The 21,865-nt window shown below is 42.0% G+C and overlaps 1 protein-coding gene across 1 annotated transcript; it reads left to right on the top strand.

Moving 5' to 3' along the window:
* The first annotated feature begins 11,031 nt into the window (after nt 1–11,031).
* Nucleotides 11,032–16,537, top strand: LOC131308092 (uncharacterized). The gene is made up of 13 exons (XM_058334913.1): nt 11,032–11,522; nt 11,754–11,811; nt 11,919–11,981; nt 13,182–13,245; nt 13,337–13,430; nt 13,510–13,593; nt 13,688–13,777; nt 13,884–13,911; nt 14,132–14,668; nt 14,753–14,814; nt 15,677–15,786; nt 15,865–15,952; nt 16,037–16,537. Exons 1-13 carry the CDS (start codon nt 11,274–11,276, stop codon nt 16,241–16,243), a joined length of 1,734 nt encoding a protein of 577 aa, XP_058190896.1. The 5' UTR covers nt 11,032–11,273; the 3' UTR covers nt 16,244–16,537.
* The last annotated feature ends 5,328 nt before the right edge of the window (nt 16,538–21,865 follow it).

The following is a 21,865-nucleotide window of genomic DNA, read 5'->3' as shown; positions in this document are numbered from 1 at the left end:
GTAGAACAAGGAGTAGTGCCAAAAACAGTTCTCCTGAGTCTGATCCTTTGGAGAAGGTTTGTACTCTTCTTGGCCTCACCCTTGGCCTCACCCTTGGCCTCATTGAAACCGTTTGCTAAATCCCCCTCCTCTTGACAGGCTACCTCCAAAATCAAGGAAGGGCAAGCTGATTCTGCTCCAACCAAGAAAAGGTTGAGGAAGAAAAAACCTACTCCAATTGACTCTGAAAATACCGTGTCTGCCACAGAAGGCAATCCCATCGTAAGGATGTATTGTGACATGTCCTCCTCAGCATTTATGGCCCCTTACTATCATCTAATCCCTCTTGTTTTTAACCCCAAGGAACTTGATGATTACTTTGAAGAAGAGACAGAGATAGAAGAGAAAGGGCTAGGTATGCCTCACCAGGAACCTGAACACGAAGCATCCTCCAGAACTCCAGAGAAGCCCAGCTCTCCGGCAACCAAACATATCCCCTCGACTGATCCTCCTGTTGAACCTGAACTTGTCATCGTAACAGAGGAAGAAGAAGAAGAAGATCTGGACACTTTGTTTCAGTCTGCTCAGGACTTGCTGAAGGCGGCCAATTCTGGTACCTCAGGCAGTGGTCTTGGATCAACTTCCCAATCTCAATTTACACCAGATGAAATTACTGAGGCCAAGACAGCTCTTAGGATGGCCCTTCTGCAGAACTTCAAGGCTATTGTCCATCCAGCTCGAGCCTCGAATATAAAGAAGGCCATGGAGGTGCTGGTGAAGTCCCAGGCCTTGGGTACGGAGGAGACCTCCCTTCAGTATTTCCAGAAAGAATTTCCCACCATGATCAAATCTCATGATTCTTCCACCCTCGAGCTTAACAACGTTAATGCCAAGTTGGCGGAATTGGACCTGGTTGATATGGAGCTTACCAAATTCAATTCTGAATGGAATCAGCTCAAGGAAGATATCAAGGTCAATGAAGCAAACATCACTGCCACCTCCGATGAAATTCAAGATCTCAAAACCCAATTGGCACTAGCTGAAGGCCGACTGGAAGACTTTCGGAAGGAATCCAAAATCCTGGCCCAACATCATGAAAAATTGAAGGCTGGATCAAAAAGCCAGAAAATGAAGCTGAATCTCCTGGTTGAAGAAGTTCCAGGCCTTCGTGGGCAGCGGGATACGCTTGAAGCTCGGCTTGCCAACCTTGACACCTTGTGGGCAAACCTCAAAAGCAGTCTTGAAGGCCTTCTGTAGGTCTTGACCTCAAAAACTTTCACTTTTGAACTTTGGTTTGTAATAATTAGTTAATCTGCTTCTTGCCTGGCCTGGAACTTTCCTTTAATTGGCCAAGGTAGTGGTTTGGTTTTGATGACAGGCGGCCTAAACTTAAGGCCTTTTTGAATTTTGCATAGTAAGTACTACGGCCTCCGTTCAGGCCTTGCCATGAAATTTCTTTATGGTTTGGTAGATTGAAGTTCTCCAAAGTCTCTCATCTCCCACATAGTAGGATAGTGATGCTTTAGGTACTTTCCATTTGTTAAATGCTTAAATAAACCACCATTTAGGTCCATAAGAAGATAAACATTACCTCTAAGGACTTGAGCAATCTGGTACGGTCCTTCCCAGGTTGGAGACCACTTGCCATATCTTGGATTCTTTTCCCCTAAGGGGAAGACTGCCTTCCAAACCAAGTCACCCTCAGTAAAGCTCTTTCTCCTTACACGTTTGTCATAAGATCTAGCGACTCTTCTTTTCTGAACCAACATGTGATCAAGGGCTGCAAGCCTAACCTCGTCCAAGTCCTCAAGCTCCATCAGCATGGCCTGAGTATAATCTGCAGGATTGAGGCCATTTTGATATGCTATTCTTGCTGACTTTACTGCTACTTCCATTGGTAGGACTGGATCATGCCCATATACCAACATATAAGGGGTTATATTAGTGGCTTCCTTCTTTGAGGTTCTGTAGGCCCATAAGGCCTCAGAAAGCAATTCGTGCCAGGCCCTTGGATTATCTTCCACCATTTTCTCGATAATGTTGACAAGAGTCCTGTTGGTGGATTCAGCTTGGCCATTTCCTTGTGCGTAATAAGGAGTAGAATTGGAGATAATAATAATTTGCTGTGCAGCAAAGTTAACCACTTGTTCCCCCATAAATATTGTACCCCTATCTGCAACCAAGTGTTCAGGCAGTCCAAACCTATGGATGATTCTTTCCTTGATCACTTTGATTACCTCTTGTTGATCCACAGACTTTAATGGTACGGCTTCTGCCCACTTGGTGAAACAATCCGTGGCTACCAAGATGTAAGTATGATTTCCTGAAGAGGGCGGATAAATTTTCCCAATTACGTCAAGGGCCCAACCTCTAAATGGCCAAGGTTTGACCACAGCATGATAATCAGCTGCAGGAACATGCTGAATTGGGCCATGGGCTTGGCAAGGCTGACATCCTTTAGAAAAATGAATACAATCCTCTAAGATGGTTGACCAATAGTATCCATACCTTCTGATTAGCCATCTCATCTTTATCCCTGATTGATGAGCACCACAGATTCCTTCGTGGACTTCACTCATGACCCTCATGGCCTCGGGGTGCCCTAAACACCTTAAAAGTAAATCATCCTCAAAGCTTTTCTTGTATAATTCATCGCCCATAAGAATGTAACTCATGGCTCTCCTCCTTACTTTCCTAGAAGTTCTGTGATGAGGCCTCTTTAGGAAGGAAATAATAGGTGTACGCCAATCGTTCTCTGGTTCATCATCTGATTCTTCACATGTGAAGTCAGAAGTAAATACCTCCAGTCCTAGACCTCTCCTTCTAACAGAAGGTAACAACCTCTTTTGGACTATGATGATCTTGTGGATTGTTTCTGGAGCTAGCTTCAGACCTGTGGAGGCCTGAGCCAAGCTGTTGGCTTCAATATTCATACTCCTTGCAACGTGTTTGACAGTTACATTATCAAAATCTTGAATTAATTGCACTGCTGCCATATAATAAGGAGCCAAGTCCTCACTATAGCATTTGAACGTTCCCGCCAAGTGATTGATTACAAGGTTTGAATCCCCAATAATTTCTCTGGCCTCTAGATCTCTTAGGATCTCAAGGCCTATAACAACTGCTTTGTATTCAGCTTGGTTATTTGTACATGGGAAATCAAATTGAAAGGACAATTCAGTCCTCAGGCTTTGAGGAGAAATAATAATTACTCCACAGCCCGAGGCTTGCTGAGTCCTTGATCCGTCAAAGAGCAGTGTCCAAGGAGTAAGTGATATCTCAAGGGCGTTCAGACTTAACTCGGACTCATTGCCGATATCCACACATGGATGATCAGCAAGAAAATCCGCTAAGGCCTGGCCCTTTACACCCTTTTGAGGAACATATTGAAAACTAAACTCCATTAGAGCTAAAGACCATTTGCTGATTCGGCCTCTCTTGATTGGCCGAGAAAGCAAGTATTTAACTAGGTCTGTTTTACTCATAATGTAAACCAAAACAGGAAGCATGTAGTGCCTCAATTTTATTGCTGAAAAGTACAAGGCAAGACAAATCTTTTCAATAGGAGTGTATCTCCTTTCACAAGGAGTCAGCAACCTACTCAAATAATAAACCGCATGTTCTTTTCCTTGAACGTTATCTTGAGCCAAGAGACCTCCAATAGAGCCCTCAGCTGCTGAGATGTAGAGCTTCAACGGCCTGTTCTTGATAGGAGGCATAAGGACTGGAGCCGTTGCTAAATAGCCTTTGATCTCATCAAAGGCCTTTTGATGGTTTGCCTCCCAAACAAAAACGTCATGGTCCTTCAGCTTCAAGAGTGGAGAAAAGACCTGAACCCTTCCAGCTAGGTTTGAGATAAACCTTCTCAAAAAGTTGAACGAACCCAAGAGCTTCTGCAACTCCTTCTTGGTGGTAGGAGGCTTCGCTTCCATGATTGCTTTGGCCTTGTTCTTGTCAACTTCAATCCCTCTGTTGTGGACCAAGAATCCAAGGAACTTGCCTGCGGAGACTCCGAAGGCACATTTCAAGGGGTTTACTTTCAAATCAAACTGTTGCATTCTCAAGAAAGACTTTCTCAAGTGTTCCAAATGTTCGCCATAGGACTGAGACTTGACCACGATATCATCAATGTAGATCTCCATGAAATGGCCAATGAAATCGTGAAATATGGCGTTCATTGCTTGCTAGAACGAAGCACCAGCATTTCTTTAGGCCGAAGGGCATTACGACCCACTCAAAGGTTCCTAGGGCTCCAGGACACCTAAAAGTGGTCTTAGCCGTATCGACCTCGTCGATAAATATCTGATTGTAACCAGAATGCCCATCCATGAAGGACAAGACCTTGTGACCAGAAGCTCCATCTACCAACTAATCTATGACTGGCATTGGATACTCGTCCTTTGGGGAAGCCAAGTTCAAGTTTCTAAAGTCTACACACACTCTGACCTTGTCGTTCTTCTTAAGGACTGTCACAATATTAGAGAGCCAAGTGACATACTTGGCTGTGCGTATGAATCTAGCGTTGAAGAGGCGTTCGATCTCATCCTTGACCTGTAAGTAAACCTCATTGGACATCCTCCTTGGCGGTTGTTTGAAAGGTCTGAATTCTGGTTGTATAGGCAACTTGTGCTCCACTAGGTCTCTGGACAGACCTGGCAGCTCTCCGTAAGTCCAAGCAAAACAGGACTTGAATTCCCTTAAGAGCTGGATGAACCTTTCCTTCACGTCCTCTGGCAGAAGTTGACTAATATATACAGGTTTGGGATTCTCTGAATCTCCCAAATTAACTTCTTCCAAAGGATCTTGCACGTCAGCCTTTAAATCATCCAACTTGACTGGGGCTGCTGGTCTTCCAGGCGGATTTCATCAAGATCTTCAACCAGGTTTTCGTCTTCGTTGATTACTTCGGCCGCACAAGCTGAAAAATCTTCCTCAAACTCTTGACTTCCCATCAGCCTCTTCTCTAGTAAATAGGCTTCAAACCTTGACAATGTGGTTCGAAGAGCCACATGTTTCTCTGCTTCTAAAGGGCTTACTGACATTGAAAAGGGTGTTTGGATGAAACTATAATCGGCCTACTTGACTCCGTAATCATTGGACCGATTAATTCTTGAAAAAGTGCCTTCACTTCTTCAGCTGACTTCTTGTTATGAATGGGGGCTATTTTGTGGCGGCCATACTTGTCAAGGCTTGCCACCTTCATTGGACCAACCCCTTCATCATGCAGGTGGGCCTCAGCATGGTTAGTAGAGGCCTGGAATGGTCTACGGTCAGCCCATATTACCTCCACGTCGTCTTGATTCCAAAAAATAAGACATTGGTGAAGGGTTGAGGGGACCGCTAGATAGGAATGAATCCAATCTCTCCCCAGTAGAACATTGAAGGAAGAGTGTGAATTGACAACAAAGAAAGGTGTCGTTAAGGTCTTGGACCCTATCGTTAAATTCATGATCAAAATACCTTGGCATGCTGTCTCCTTTCCAGCGAAGTCAGTCAAGGTGGCGTTGCATGAAACCAGGTCTTGATCAGTCTTCCCGAGCCTCTGCATCATGGCCTTAGGAATGAGATTGGCTGCTGAACCGTTGTCTACCAGGATACGGTTCACTGGCATCCCATCAAGGCAACCAGCAATGTACAAGGGCTTGATGTGTTTGTTCATTGTAGGACTCGGCCTCTCAAAGATCACGCTAGCCGCACGATCTTCATTCTTCTCTTCGGTCTCGTCCTTCAGTACGATCACTGAAGGCCCATTCAGTCCTACAGAGAAGGACTCATTTAAGATTTCCGCTGTCTGCCCCATCTCTACAACATCTCCCTCCATGGCTGTTGGAGTATTGTCCTTGGCTTCCAGATCTGCTGGTAAGAACACAACCATGTTGCACTGCATGTTATGCCCCTGTCCAGAGACAAACACCTTGGCCTGCGGATTCAACTTCGACTTGCCCCCCGAGTCCTGCTTTCTAGGTTCGAGGGCTGTCTTCTGGAGCAAAGTAACTTGTCTTGGTGGAGGCTGAATCCTAGCCTCCTTAAGAGTTCTTTCCAGGAGAGGTTGTTTCTTGGGTACCGTTGCCTGCTTTGGAGGTGATTTGGTAACGACCTCCTTGTACGTCCTTTTGAACGGGATTTGCTTCTGGGGTAAAGTCCTTGGAGGAGGCTCAACGATAGCCTCTTCCACAGTCCTTTCCAAGGGCTTGTGCACTCTTTTAGCCTTAGGTTTTTCGACCATAGGCTCTTCCACTGGGATCTCCATCTTCGTCTTCCCCTTGGGATCATCTCCATTCATGAGGTCGTCTTCATTCGTGGGATCGTCAAGTAGGTCTGCTTCTTCCTCAGCCCTTCTTGCTGCCTGCCTAAAACGTTGGTGGCACCTCTTTTGAGATCTGGACAAAGGTGGAGGTTCAGAGGGAAACTTTGGATGTTCAACCTTATGCCACTCATTTGGAGGAGTGACTGGAGGTTTCACAGCCCTTGATTTATCCCTGGAAGGAGCAGATATCCTCAAGTTGACGAGCTCATCTTCAATTTCAACTAACCCTGGCTGAATTCGGTTGAACACAGATTCGCATACAACCCTTCTCCCTTTAGGCCTGCGTGGCTGCTTAGGACTTGGCTCAGCCCTTCCCACAATAATGCTTTTTAGAACTGGCTTGCTAGGACTGGCATGATGTCCACACTCTGTACACACCATGGAACAAGTTGGTTTCTCTGGTTTCTTCACTCCCAAAGGTTTGGACCACCAAGAGTTCAGCTTTTCGAACCTCCTAACCCGCTCAGTCCTGACGTCACCCTCATCATAATAAGGATCCCCATACCTACTTGGGCTAGATTTATAGACTGCTTTGGAAGGGGCCCCCAAACTTATCTTCTGCCTAAGAACAGTCCTAGGCATGTCCCTTATGTTGACGGAGACCATATTTGTACTTAGCCCTGAAGGAAAGGGATTGCCATCCACCCCCATGGACTGCTTGTCTTTCTCAGGGAATTTGAACTCTCCCCGCTCAATTTTGTCCTGACTATCATTTCTAAATACTATGCAGTTGTTAGTAGTATGACTCCAAGAATTGTGATACTTACAATACTCTTTGCCCTTCAGTTCTTCCGGAGTTGGAATCTTGTGACCAAAGGGCAGTTTGAGCAGCTTGTCGGCCAGGAGTTGATCAAAGATCGCTTCAGCCCTACCCACGTCGAATGTATAGGTCCTGGTTGACTTATTGAAAGAGCTCTGGGCTGACTGCTTTGTGGGCTCCATCTTGACAAAGGCCTTGCACACGTATGGCTTTTTGTTGATGATTTCAGCCACTGCCACGTCTGGGTCTGCCTCTGCTTCCACTGCAGCAACCTCGTAATTAGGGTCGCGGTAATACGTCCCTTTGGATGCCGTCTTCCTGTCCTGCTCTTCCACCAATAACTTTTCATAATGAGAAGCCTTAGAAGATAATTCGAACAGGTCTCTGAACTCCGTTCCATAAAACTTCTTCTTCATTTCAAAGCCCAGGCCGTTTAATGCTATACGCACGTATTCGACCTCGGGAAGGACTATCTTGCATTTGAATCGAGTAGTTTTGAAACGTAAGAGGTAGGACTCCACAGACTCTAGATGGGTTTGACGATAGCATGACAGGTCTGCCAACGTCACTTCTGGTTCTACCCTGTAGAACTGCTGGTGGAACATCTCCTCCAACTATGCCCAGGTCTGCACCGAGTTAGGTGGCAAGTTGATGTACCAAGTGAAGGCTGTCCCAGTAAGGGAATTGGGAAAAAGCCTCAACTTCAGTGCATCAATGGTTCCAGCCTCTCCACATTGAACTTGAAACCTGGCAATGTGCTCCACCGTTGACTGCATGCTCTCGCCATTGAAGGTCTGGAATTCTGGGACTCTATAACCCTTTGGGAAAGGTGTATTGTCCACCTCCTCGGTATGAGGCTTCCTATACATTGGCCTTCCCAAAGGTCTGAAACCAGGTCCTAACTGCTCCTGGAGCAGGTTCAAGACTTGATCCCTTCCCATGACTGGGTCTGGCTCAAGAGGCGGCTGTGGGTGCGCCTCTTGTGCCCGCTGGTTCTGGGCTGGACTTGCCCTCCGAGTATCAGAGCTTTGAGGAGTATGTGCTCCTTTGTCCTTTCCAAAGCCCTGGCCTCCTTGCAAAGGCCTTCTGTCTGTCTTGTCAGACTTGTCAAGCTTGTTCTGGTCCTCGACCAAAGTAAACCTTTGATCGTGATTTGGAGGCGTCGAAGCTCCTCCAATCACGACTCCCTTCTCTTTTTGCCCCCCGAGTGCAGGGCTATTAGACGAAGTGGCATGGTAAAATGTCTGAGGAGGGGGAGGAACCCCCAATAAGCCAGCTTGGTCTTGACCGTTGCCAAAGACACCAAACTGCGGAAAGCCCTGCTGCTGAGGAGCGAGCGGTAGCCTCTCTGTAAGCGTAGCAACCATTTTGTTGACTGCTATGGTCAGAGGTTCCAAGGACTGAGTGAACGATTGCGAGATTGACTGCGTAACGTTGTTTGAGATCTCACGTCCTGCCATGAACATATAATTTTTGACGTTGTCGGTAGCGTCGCTAAGATCTTGGGCGCTGATCTGAGGACCAGCTTCCTCGAGTAATGGCACGTCGACTGCCACTCCCTTAGGACTCTATGGTGGATCCGGGATGGGTGGATCCGGCTGTTGTTGCGGCTTCCTGACCATGATAAAACCCTTAGACGATTAGGGTCCCACCGAGCATGCCAAAAATTGTTTCGCGCGCGAGGTGGCTCAAGGACTGAGTGGGCGTGCCAAGACTTGTCGCGTCTAACGTAAAGGACTGAGCGTCCCTTTTTTGACTTCTAGATCTGAGAGGGCGATAGTGCTGCAACCTAAGGGCTGGATTGCAGTGAAGGTCCGTGGTTTTGCCTCTTCGTGCGAGGACTTAATAATTTCCTAACCGTGTAGGAAAGAAAGTAACAACGTAGAATTACTTTACTATATCGTAATAATAAAGTAAGGGATGAAGACAGATATGAATAACTTTATTATGTTCCATAATAATAAAGTTGGGGTACAAGAGAGATAGAAACCCGAATTACTTGGTGAAGTAATTTAGTGAGGGTGAGAAAATAGAGATAGTTGCTTCGCTGGGAAGGCTTTGGGTTTTAAGCGTTGAGCTTGATTGGTGTGGGAACCCTTTTTTCTTCTTGTCTTCTAGTATTTATAGGCCAAGGGTCTTCGATTGTCTGCATGTAAAGGGCTTGTTGTCCTCTTCTCATGGCGCCATGTGTCTTTTGCAACTTCCCCTTCATGAGATCATGGGATAATAGGTAGTTATTGGAAGTTACAAAAGATTGGGCAAATAGTGCACTGGTCCAGATCTGGGCCGAGTATCCTGCCTTCGCCACGAGCTGACATGTGTCCCGAGTAGCTTTCAAATCTTGCAAAGTGTCCCGAGTAACTACCCATTAACATATTTAGTGGGATCATGGACAGTTATTGGAGGTAAATAACAATTACCCATGAGTTAATTCCAGATCATGGGCGGTTGAACAGTTAGTGGGCCATTTCCATTTCCTATTTCCATGGACGTCAGAGAATAATGGACCTATTTCTTCTCCTTCTTTTGTGGATGGCAAAGAACCCCCAGCCATTTGACTCGGTCAAATGGCTGTCACTATGCAACAACTTCTTTCTTTCTTTCCACTTTTCATGGGCCACTTGGGTAATGGGCCATTTAATTAAATTAAATGGCCTACTAACATATTTAGCCCATATCAATATTTGGGCCAGCCGAATTCTTTTACAAATTGGCCCAAAACCTCCAAACTCGAGCCCGAACCAAACTAAAATTAATTGGGCCCAGTCAACATGGGTTTGGCTCATTAATTTTAACCCAATTCATCTCTATTTTTTGGCCCAATTTAATTAAATAGCCTCCCAACGCTTGTCCAGGATTGGGTGCCAAAAACGGGTGTAAACAGTACAACAACGACCATATCTCGCAATGTCAATTATGTGGGTTGTCACATTGCGTCCTTTGCAAATTGTGAATGCCTTAGCTTCATGGGTTTGCGTCAAACGAGTCTTATTCTCCTAATAATTCACCCAATTTGCAAAGGACAGATGCCATACTAATCAAAATAAAAACCTAACCCTAACACCATTCCAGAATCGAAATCGAAACCCTAACAAAAAGGGGTTCAAATCAGTCAAACGGTGAAGAGAGACAGATACCTTATTTGGTTCAATCACATTCTATAGTCGATCTTCTTTGTTCTTCTTCTCCTCTTCGTTCTTCGTCCTACAAAAAAAAAAAAAACCTAATTTCTGAGAAATTTCTTTCGATCCAGATTTTTTTTTCGAGAGAGACGGAGATACCTCGGTCAATCTTCCTTTGTCTTCTTCTCCTCTTCGTTCGTCTTTGTTCGTTCGTTTGTCCTTCTCTTTGATCTCTGGTTCCCATTCTCTGGTTCGCGCCGCCCCTCTCTCTCTCTCTTTGTCCTGCGTGAATGCCGTGAAGGGGGGAAGCGTGAGGGATTTAGGGGGTAAAGTGTTATTGTTGGAGAGTTTCTGCCATCTCTTTTTCTGGCCGCTGGATTAAATTCAATGGCTCATAGTAGCGTCCCGCACCACAGCTTTATCTTGAGGGATCCGGATAGTGTATATATATACACAGTCAGTCTCAAATGAGGAAGTCCGCATCTTAGTTAAAATGCGGACCTCCTCATTTCTTTTATTTTCCGATCGAATTTCGATGATCCAAGCCGCTCAATGTGTTCACAATGTGATTTTAAGGGTACTCGCGAGAAATTGGCAAAAAAATGATCGGGAAGGGCTTTATCCGAAGAGTTTTTGTTTGAACCATTCGATAAAAAATAAACAAAAACTGCTCGGATGAAGCCCTTCCTGATCATTTTTTTTGCTGATTTCTCGGGAGTACCCTTAAAATCACGTTCTGAACACATTGAGCGGCTCGGATCATTAAAATTCAATCGGAAAAGTGAGGTCTGCATTTTATTAAAATGAGGTGGTCCTCGTAAGAGCCGGACTATATATATATATAATACATACACACACGTTTATATCCGTGTGTATATGCTGGTCGGGTGTGTTCCAGATCTCACAAACTGAACCCTAACAAATCAAAGGTTCACCCCTCTTCGTGACCTACGAGTGATTTCTTGACGCCATCGCTGGTTAGGTTGAAGAAGTTGGATTCGATTTTGAATGAAACTAGGGCTTTTTTCTGCCGCGCCATGGTAGGACTAAACTTCGTCCAGTAGAAAAATCCAAGTGATCTTTTTCTGATTACATTTGCAGAAAGATGAAATTACATGCCAAATCAATGGCCTCTCAGAAGGAAGCAACGAATCCTAAACACCAACCTCTCTTGAAGCCATCGAGCAACCGTGAGGCTGTTGGGCCTCCATTAAAGCGTAAAAGGAATGAAGAGTCTATTTCTGTGAAGCAGATTTTAAAGCAGAACCCTGACCAAAAGATTTACGCTAGCGAAAAGGGGCGAAAGGGAAATTCTGAAGAGAAAAGGAACAGTCCTACTGCCCTCACCCGTAGTGTAAGCTTTACGTCTTTACTGAATTTTTTTTTTCTGTTATCGGCGAAAGTCATTTTTTGTTAGAATAGTTAGATTAGTACCTTGGAAGAGGAGTTGAACTTCTGCCCCCGTGCCTCCTGGCACCTAAGTGCACTTGGATGCCGTTGGGCTAAATGCCCCTTGGCGTCTTTATTGATGGTCTCGCTTAATAAAATAGCAAACTATTGATGGGTTTTAATGTGGAAAAAACAGGAGCCAAAACCTCTACCAAGTTTTGAAAGTTTTGCTATAGAAGAGGAAGAAGGTTCAGGTATTGTGTTTTGGTTTGGTTTCCTACTGGTTTCCCAAGAAATTCCCTTGCATCTTTTATGTGCTGATCAGAGTTCATTTCATGCCCTCTGTTCATTGGATATGCAGGTGGTTACGGCACAGTCTACAAGGCACGGAGGAAGAATGACAGAGCATTATTTGCTATTAAATGTATGAGAGAATAGTTTTCGTCTTTCGTTCTATCTGAGTCTGCAGTTTGAGTATGAGAAGAGCATCTCTAGCCCTAACTCCTATTTGATTTAAAAGTAAACACTTGAGTAAAAGTGAAGCAATCCAATGGGCAAAACCAAATCTAATCACATATTTAGTAAAGCTTCATTAATGGCATGAATGCAAATTTGGGAGGCAAATAGTCTTGCCAAAGTTGTTTAAAAGTTTGAGTTAAACTCAATTTGATATAGGTTTGAGTCGAGGAGTGGAGTGGACTTTAGGGTGTTTTTACCATTTAAGTTTGAGTAAAAAGATGTAAGGGCTGGAGATGCTCTATAAAGGCAATGCAATGTGTTTCAGTACTTGGTTTTTGCTCATGGCATTAGACTACGTTCAACTTCCTGTCTATAGTAACCGTTTTGATTACACGGATCTTAGACTAGTTTTCTCTTACATTTGTAGGACTATATACTTCAAGAGTGCAACTTCTTGCATTTGAAATTTATTCGTCAAGCGATTTTTCATTGTTCTATTATGACTGTCATTTCCATCCGTTGGTAAGTTTTTTTTTGCTACGACTTCCTGTGACAAGAAATATGAGAGTCTCAAAACTAAATTAGGTAACGAGACAGTATGTGGTTTCCTATATTCATTTCCTTTTCCAACATAATATTAGTGGGAATCATACGTCGCACTCCACATGAAGCTTGTTGGTTTAAATATGGGAAGAGTACCCATGGATGCAATGTCATTATCAAAAAATCCTAATACTCCTATGTCAATGGATCTATGAATCAGGTCTCGTTGTTCAACTTCCAATCTCATCAGAATTCAACTCGTAGATGGCAAGATCACAGTGCTTTCCATAAATTTTTTCAATGAATTCAAATCACACGTAGTTACGCAAAATGGTGAAGCCACGTTGCTGCTTTGGTTGCAATAAGTATTTTTTTTTCCCATTAGTTTGGACATGTGTCAAATATTGTGTAAAATGAATTTCTCATGGACCAAGAAATTATATCAGCTTATATGTTTACATACATTGTGTTAGAATCGTTTATGAGCTTCAATTAAGCACCAATGCTGAGATGGGTTTATAGAATGGTCTCAAATGTTTTCATTTTGAAGGCACCCAGACTTCATGTTGAGATGGAGTTGCTTACCTAATGCCAAATGGATTATTTGGTTGTATTGGAACAGGTCCTCATGCAAATGCTAATAGACACCGTGTTCATAATGAGCTGAAGATGCTGGAGCGATTTGGGTAAGAGTAATGAAAACGTTCGCTAAAGAACCGATTATATTTTCAAACTCAAAGTTGATATTCAGAAAGTGATCCTGATGATTATCATCAGGGGGAAGAACTATATCATAAAGTATGAAGGTTCTTTCAAGAGTGGAAAATCTGAGTGCCTTGTTTTAGAGCATGTTGAGCATGACAGACCTGAGGTAATTAGCAAAACACAAAAGCTATTATTTGTCCACCGTTCTCTAAATTGAGAATTAAGTTATCCACTAAAATGTTTAGGTCTTAAAGAGAGAAATAGATGTTTTCCAGCTCCAGTGGTATGGCTACTGTTTGTTCAAAGCCCTTGCGCGCTTACATAAGCAGGTGAGATATTAAGCATCTTATGAATACATTTTCCTTTTGGGTTGGTAGGATTTGTCCACAGCTGATTAAGTTTGTGCTTCTTCTGCCACTTCAGGGTGTAGTTCACAGAGATGTTAAACCTGGCAACTTCCTTTTCTCCCTTAAGGTCAATAGAGGTTATCTCATTGACTTTAACCTTGCTATGGTGAGTGATACTTGTCTTGGGATTTTCAGTTTGGCATCCCTATAATTTCGGAAAATATTTTCTTACCAAGTATTGTTTTGTTTTTCATTCACCTTGTTCAATGTAGGATCTCCATCTGAAGTATGGACCTATTGGTAAGCTGTTGCTCTCTTCTTTTATAGTTTCAAAATTGTTTTCATTTTGTAGATTCAAAATGAAAACAGTGGTCCTAGGTCTCACTGGAATGTTGCCAGTAAGATAGCCTGCTTAGGCGTATTGCTACCTTTACTTCCTCTTGTTGTGTTATTTTATTTGGTCTCACTGGAATATAATTGAAGAACTGGATTAATGGAGCTACTTGGCACATCTTCACAGACAAATCAATGGTGGGCTATGATGTGAGCATCAATTGTATTCCACTTGCCCATGCCAAATCTCTTCCTCCTACCAATCAGAAGACAGGTAAATCCTTGGAAGCAATCCATAAGGGCGCAGGAAAAGGCTCTAAACCACTTTTATTACCCAAGAATTTAAAAAGGAAAGCTGTGAAACAAACAAATGCCTTCACGGAGTTAGGCAGTAGGAATGCGATGGAAAGCCAAGGCGCAGATGGCTCTTGGATTACTTCAGCAAAGGATGCAACAAGACGTGGAACTCCATCAACAGATAGATTGAGGGAACCCATCCCATGCCAAGGTAGAAAAGAGTTGATCAGCCTGGTGCATGAAGCAATGCAGAGTTCAAATTACAAAGCACAAAGTGCTCCAGCTTCCAAGAGAAAAAGGATTGCTGCACTTCCTGGAAAAGTAGATCAAATACTTGTTTACCTTACTCCAATGCCACTGCACTCCGCTGGCTATACTGTTGCTGGTGCTGGGCCGCTGGAGAACAAAAGTGTATTGTCTATTTTAGGTACTTGAATAACATGATATACTGACCCTTCAAGTTTTCACTAGGATTGCTCACATTCTTGTTCTTTTTTTCCTCTTTCCGTAGGGGATAGAAAGCAAAAGAGAGAAGGCCCTTGTGTTGGAACCAAGGGCTTTCGAGCTCCAGAGGTGGGAAATTTACGTTTTCTTCATTTTATCATTTGTTTTTGTTCTCTTAAAGTTGATGCAGCAACATAAACAAAATGGGGAATACTGTTGAATTCAGAATCGGTTGTAAGAGCAAGAGTTGAAAATTGCGATGTAGGAAGTTTATTCTAAAGTAAATTTTTTTCACGTGGAGTAAGAACCCTGAAAATTTTGAACTTGAGTAAGAATTTGGAATAGTAACAGATGCACATTGACAAATCACATCATTAATAAAGCTATGTGAATTTAATGAAGAGTGCCCTAAGCGGATGGTTTCAGCTTGCACATCTATTAAGAACAAGGTTCTCTTCTTTCCTTGATTTTCATCTTTGCGGTGTCCTGAGTCCTTCAAGTTCAATCAAGTTGGTTGAGGGTTTTGTGTTTGTCAGATGATTCAAGTGTCTTAACGTCTGCTGGTGGCAAGTACCAACTATTCCTGAGGAAGTTGAGGAATCTTAATTATGCTCTCCATTTTGTTGTATTCACATGGGTGTAAAGATAATTTTGAACTTTTAATCATTACATGCAAAAAGAGTGGATTCAGGTTCTCGTGAGCCAACATTGTAAGCATACACAGACCTTGCCACGCACATATCATTTTAGGCCCCACCATGGAAATCCAATATCTTGAGAGTTTCGTTCGTGTTCTGACGTTCTCATCCTTCTCTTTAACAGGAGATGTGGGTTCAAAGCAAGTGTCCGAATTTTCTTTTGCCACTGCAATTTGTTCAGATTCCGCATGAAACCTGGCATATCCCTCTAGTGCCAGGCATAACATTTTACGCTTGTCTTGCGATTTCATTCTAGACAAAGGAAAAGAATATAAGATTATGTACTCATACAGGTACTATTCAGATCGCAACATCAAGGCACCAAAGTTGATATCTGGTCTGCAGGGGTCACCTTACTATATTTGATGATTGGACGAACACCATTTACTGGTGAACCTGAACAGTAAGGATCCTTAATCTTCATTGCAAGAAACCAAACATACTAGTTATTTTCTTTCCAACCTGTTGTTACCAATTGTAGGAATATCAAAGAAATCGCAAGGTTGACGGGCAGTGAAGATCTCTGGGAAGTGGCCAAGCTGCATAATGGTGAATCTTCATTTCCAGTGGTATATCACTGCAATCATTACGAACTATTCAAGTATTCATCGGTCAACTATTTCATTTTCTTTGAGCTTATTTTTCTGTTGCAGGATCTTTTAGATGTACAATTCTTGTCATCTATGAAGCTGCGAGATTGGTGCAAACAGAACACGAAAAGACCAGAATTCTTGGATCTTATTCCGAGATCACTATTTGATCTTGTGGATAAGTGCCTAATCGTGAACCCAAGACAGAGGATAAGTGCAGAAGAAGCACTAAGGCACGGGTTCTTTTCTCCATGCCATGAGGGCCTATGAAACGAGAGACTACTCAGGGAATGACTCAGCTCGGACTCTGAAACTACCCTTCTTTTGCATGGGCAGTCAAGGTGAGCCATCCTTGTAGGGTAGCGTATTTTATAATGTAAAAAGAAAAAGCTCCCCAGTTGACTTCCATTTTGTGAACATATTTTAACTATGTTGATATCTGAATTTAACTGATATAGACGAAAATTGGATGACTCTAGATCACTAGATGCTTATTGTTATAGCGGATTGAGATACAATTATGACACCGTTATTAAACCGGTCTATCTCATGGTGTTTTTTTAAGTCAACCCGTTTACTTGGGAAGTGTATTTGGGTGCAGTCAGTAATCAAATTTGTCAATATACTGAAGAAGACAATAAATTCTGGGTTGGTTTGCCTGGGGATTTCCTGTTGGTTTCTAAATGCGTATTATCTTAATGTGTGGATAAATCTCCTACTGTATGTTGTCGAATGATTAATCATTGAATTAGGGGGAACTAATAGAGTTAAGCACAAATTGCTCCACTTGCATTCTTGCCATGTAATAATGTATAATAACCAACTTGTTACAAGCTTTTTTTTTTTACCAATATTGTATACATCAGTGGAGGGTTAGCGGGGGTTAGTAAGTTAGTCTACGTAAGGTTCAGAGGTTGTTCATAGCTCTTAACCCACAAATGCCTACGATGGTGCTCGAACCCTAGTCTCTCACATGGGGAAAACTAGGAGATGTCAACTGAGTTAGAGCCTATTGGCAACTTGTTAGAGTATCCACAATGCTATAATCAAAAGCAAAATGTTTTTAAAGTTAACAATGTTGGTGCAAAATATGGCTCACAATGCTGTAATCAAATTTAACAACCTCCTTAGAAGTAATCAAATTTTGAGCTTTAGAAAATCAAAATTAGCAACTTTTTGATAATAACCAAATTTAATAACTCTACATATTCTCATTCAAATATACCAATTATTATACAAAAATGTTCTATATCTCTTCCTTTTTTCTCTCTTTTCAAACAAATTTAATAACTTTAAATATTCTCATTCAAATACACCAATCATTATACAAAAATGTTTTATATCTCTTCTCTTTACCTAGCCCCATCACCTTTATTCAGCTATGATCACAGGACTTTTGGGGCATCCCTACACCCTGTTTATTCGTCTGAAGTTAATCTCGTGGCAGGGGGATGTTCTCCCTCTCACACACAACCCCCATCACCTTTGCTCCCTCACTTAATGAGAGGGAGGCTAGCACTCCAACCCAACCAGCCCTCCTTCAGCTGGTTACAACCCCTCTCACCCTCCATATCTCCTATAAATACCCCTCATTGTATCCCATGCAAAGGGTTACAAGTTTTGTTACCAACTTGCCAAGTTAAAAAAGAACCCTAATCCCTTGTTCATCGCTTTCTTCCCAAAGTAAGGTGTTAACAAGGAATACATCACCCATTCACATCCCTCCATACACACCCTCCATCATCCAACTCTCAAAGTTCAAAGCTTATTCATCTTCCAAACTCAAAACCAAAGGTATAACACCTTGGTAATACTCTCTGTTCTGATCCCTGAAGGGGGTTGGCAGGGTCAAAGCTGGTAATCAATACCAGTCCTAGCCTTAAAGCTAGCAATGTTTCAAAAACCGTTAGAGCAAGGACTAGCGTGCGCCAGTCTGTAAGTCGCATATGCCACTCTGTGGCAATGCAAGCATGTCAGCGTGGGGATTGGTACCTTGTTGTTTTATGTTTATATTTGTATATATCTCACTGTGAGCATGTTAAAAACTAGTTTATTGCTTTCCTTTGTTAAAACTGTTAGCTGTATTTCAATACTCATACTTGCTGTTATGGAATACCTCTGGGGTCTTTCTAAACATGTATCAGAACCGAGAAAGTGCAAAGCCAAGCACTGGTTAAGTGGCTTAAATTCGCGTACCATAGTGGTTTACCCGCGTACGCTAGTCGAACCCTGACCAGTGGCTGGCCATTGCATGAAAACTAGGCATTGGTCTCTGTTTTGTCCCCACACTGTTATGGGGTGTATTATTTATTTTGTGGCTTTATAGCCCATTTAAACTGCTTATAACTATATATTTCCTGTATATAATGCTGCTTGGTTTGTCCTGGGTGTGCACTGGTCATTTCCAGAACCCAGAAGGTTGAAAATAAGAACTGTGGGCTTAGGTTTATTGGCGTGCGCGAGTTACGTGATGGCGTACGCAGGTTGAGCCACCATGCGGTGACTTGTTCAGTGCATGCTGGTTTCTTTCTGCGCATGTCACTCCGGAATGGTGTCTTCTAGTCTGTTTGAAACTCCCATAGGAGTCTGTTTTCATCCTATACTAATTGTTTCAATAAAGTGAGCATGCTATTCTATCACATCCTACCAACATGTTTCAGTTTTAATCCCTTTAAACTGCTCCCCCGCCCTAACTGGCTAAAAAATGATTAATGAGAGAAAAACACAAATGTTTTACAAATGCCCAAGTAGAGACTGATTTTCAAATTGGGCGAGAGGGGTGCCTCAAAATCCTTCCCCTATCGTAATTTGGCTCCCGAACCTCAGATATCAAAGGTGATGACGGACCAATCTATGCCTTTTCAAAATCAAACAACGTGACAAAATCGTTCCAAGTTCGGTTCCTTGGGTAGCATACCACAAAACCTAAAAGGCGACTCTGAATTGAGCGTTTTGTTGTGCTTTCCAAAAAGGACGCACCCGATTTTACACCAGATTTTAGGGGCGTGTGCCCACAATTAGTATTATATTTGCCTCTTGCTTTATGGAGTAGTACTGTTTTATGGAGTAGGAGATTTATCATTTATCCGCATCACGATGGGTGCATTATTTATTTGTGTCAATAGCACCTCTGTTTTTTACCTGGGCGTTTTCTCCTCTCTCTTTTTTCAAAAATATATAAAAACCATAGAAATTTCACAAATATTCACGTCTAACGGTTTCATTTAATACTAAATCATAAATCTATGAGGAAAAAAATAATGTCAATCATAATAGGATATTATACCTTAAGCATAATAGAATTGAATAGGAGCAATTCTATGGTGATTGTTTCTGGCTATCACGTTTCGAGTACTTATGCGAGATGTCACCATTGCATTGGTATGGTACATTTTACCAATATAGTGGTGACATATCACATACAAAGTTGGCTGAGAGGTAAGCCCCATAAGACCACGGGCTTAGACAACCCTAGCCATGGGGCAACCCAAAAACTAAACATTGTAAACTCAACCCACAAAAAAAATAGTTTCAAATTAAATGAGGTTTCTTAGAACACAACCAGTTAGGGCTACACATGGATCGGTTTTGTGCAGATTGGTCCGATTCCCAATTTGATCCACTCGCAGCGGATTGTCATTTTTTCCATCCACCAATCGTTCGTGATGTTGTTTGGATGGTTTGGTTTGTATGCGGTTTCAGTGGATCTGTTTCAGCAGTTCCGATGGATTTTGGCATGCAATTTAATTTTTTTACATACACCAAAAAGTTCAAAAATAAAGCCCCAAAACTTCACCAATCAAGTTTAAACAAATTTAAACAAGTCTATACATTGATCCATCCTAAAATTGAAACAAGTTCATCCACCCTAAAATCAAAGCAAGTTCAAATGGATCAATTGAATTTCACTTCGATATCAATTGAATTCAAGCAAATAACTGTATAATAGTACACTTTAAGAAGCTAATTGGTTGGTTATGTTCTTAGAATCTGATTCCCAATGTGATATTTAGGTTTACATGTTGTTTGGATGCTAATGGGAATAGGGCTTGGGTAGTGCAGTGCAATATGTTTTTCTATTGTTTTGTAAGAATTTGCGGATTGAATGGATTGGACGAATTAACTGGAACTGATTCGTATCCGAACCGAATATGCCAGAATCAGTATTTTTAGACCTGTCTCCGTCCATAGCATGCCTCGGTTTGGTCTGGATTGGGCGGTTCGCTTCATCCACTGGACAACCCTACTACCAGTCAACCAATATGGTGATATTTAGGGAGATAAGTTATTCCAATAATTTTGACATTTGAAAACAATATTGCCAAGAAAAGTAACAAAATCGATTGACATTCTTGATTTTATAATGTTTTATCGAGAAGATGATGGTTTCCCAATAACATGGGTTCTTTATCGAATTTTGTTGACAATACTGGTTATAATTACTTCACTGGAGAAGAGTTTTCTAAGTTGATAAAAAATTTACTTTCGGAATACCCCAAGAGAGATTAATTGTATTGGTTATGATCTAATCTTAATTGAAAATTAGCATTTGGAAAAATTAAAGTACGATGACTGACTTGTAAACTTTGCTTCAAAAAATGCAAGGAGAAGTTTTTTTTGAATGTGCTAATCAGAAAGCACTGGATCCAAGACTGCATTTTGAACTTGAATATTTAATGTAATTCAAGCCAAAAGCACAATATAAATTAGATTTTGGTTTATTTGGTTTTGTTTGGACTTGTATGTCTTTTAGAAAGAAAGCAGTAAAACTAGTTATTACCATGCTCAGTGTGATGAAAATACAGACAAATCATAGGATTCCTGTCCCCACGCAAGATTTGCACGCGCTGACATAGAGTGGCGCGCGTGAACTATGGACCGGCGAGCGCAGGTCCCCTATGCCACGGTTTTTGAAACCTTTTTAGATTTAGGGCCAGAATTGGTATTGATTACTAGCCTTGGCTTTGCTAGCCCCGCTCAGGGATCAGGACAGAACAGATAGTAGGTGTTATACCTTTAATTTTTAGGTTTGAATGGTGGTTGAACTTGAAGTTTGAAGCTTGAAGGGTGTTGGTAGATGGTGTTTGAATGGTGGTTATGCATTGTAGGAAATGTGTTTGCTCTTTGTATGGCTTTCTTGGTAGCTTTTTTTTTGTAACCTTTTGATATATTTTTTTGGTGTCACCCTTGTAAGTATGTGCTTATGACGAAAGAGAGATACTCCTGGATGTATAGCCCGAAGCGTAGGACTTCCAGTCATTTGCAGAGTAACTCGGTAAGACTGAGATCGTACCACAGGGAATCAAATACAGCTTATTCGGATTGTAGGCTTTGTGTGAGGTTTTCGGCATTTAGACGGTCAACTGTTGGTTTTGCTTTGAAAAGCGGAAAACTATTGTAAAAAAGACTAGAAATGAGGTTTGAACTAAGATAAAAAGGCGGCAAGGTCTAGGGGATTAAACCACCCGATTACTTAGCCGTTTTAACCATTTCTTTCTAAAAACTCAAGGACAAAACATAGACAATCTTGAACCTGAAGCACTCAATGTTAAAAGCCAAGCATAATCATGGATTTAGTTCGGAAACGATTTAAACTCGTTTAGTAAATATATAATTCAAACACCGGGAACATTTAAAGCTCCAAGCAGTGTGTGTACCCTAAAGTTAAAACTCTGGCCAAAACACGATCAAAAAGGGTAACAACTTTAAGGTTTGGACAAAAATAAGAGATTTGAGCATTTCCTTACTAAACCATGATCAAGTTATAGAAAAACCATTAAAACTACTAAATTATGGGGAAGATATCACCCCATGACCAAGCCTCAGTGACTACTCAACCGTACTAGAAAGATGAAGCATGCTAGGAAATTGAGACATGAGATTTAACCGTAG

This window comes from Rhododendron vialii, chromosome 11a (genome assembly GCF_030253575.1).
Source record: "Rhododendron vialii isolate Sample 1 chromosome 11a, ASM3025357v1".
NCBI classification, from domain to species: domain Eukaryota; kingdom Viridiplantae; phylum Streptophyta; class Magnoliopsida; order Ericales; family Ericaceae; genus Rhododendron; species Rhododendron vialii.
This window is presented reverse-complemented; position numbering and strand designations above follow the sequence as displayed.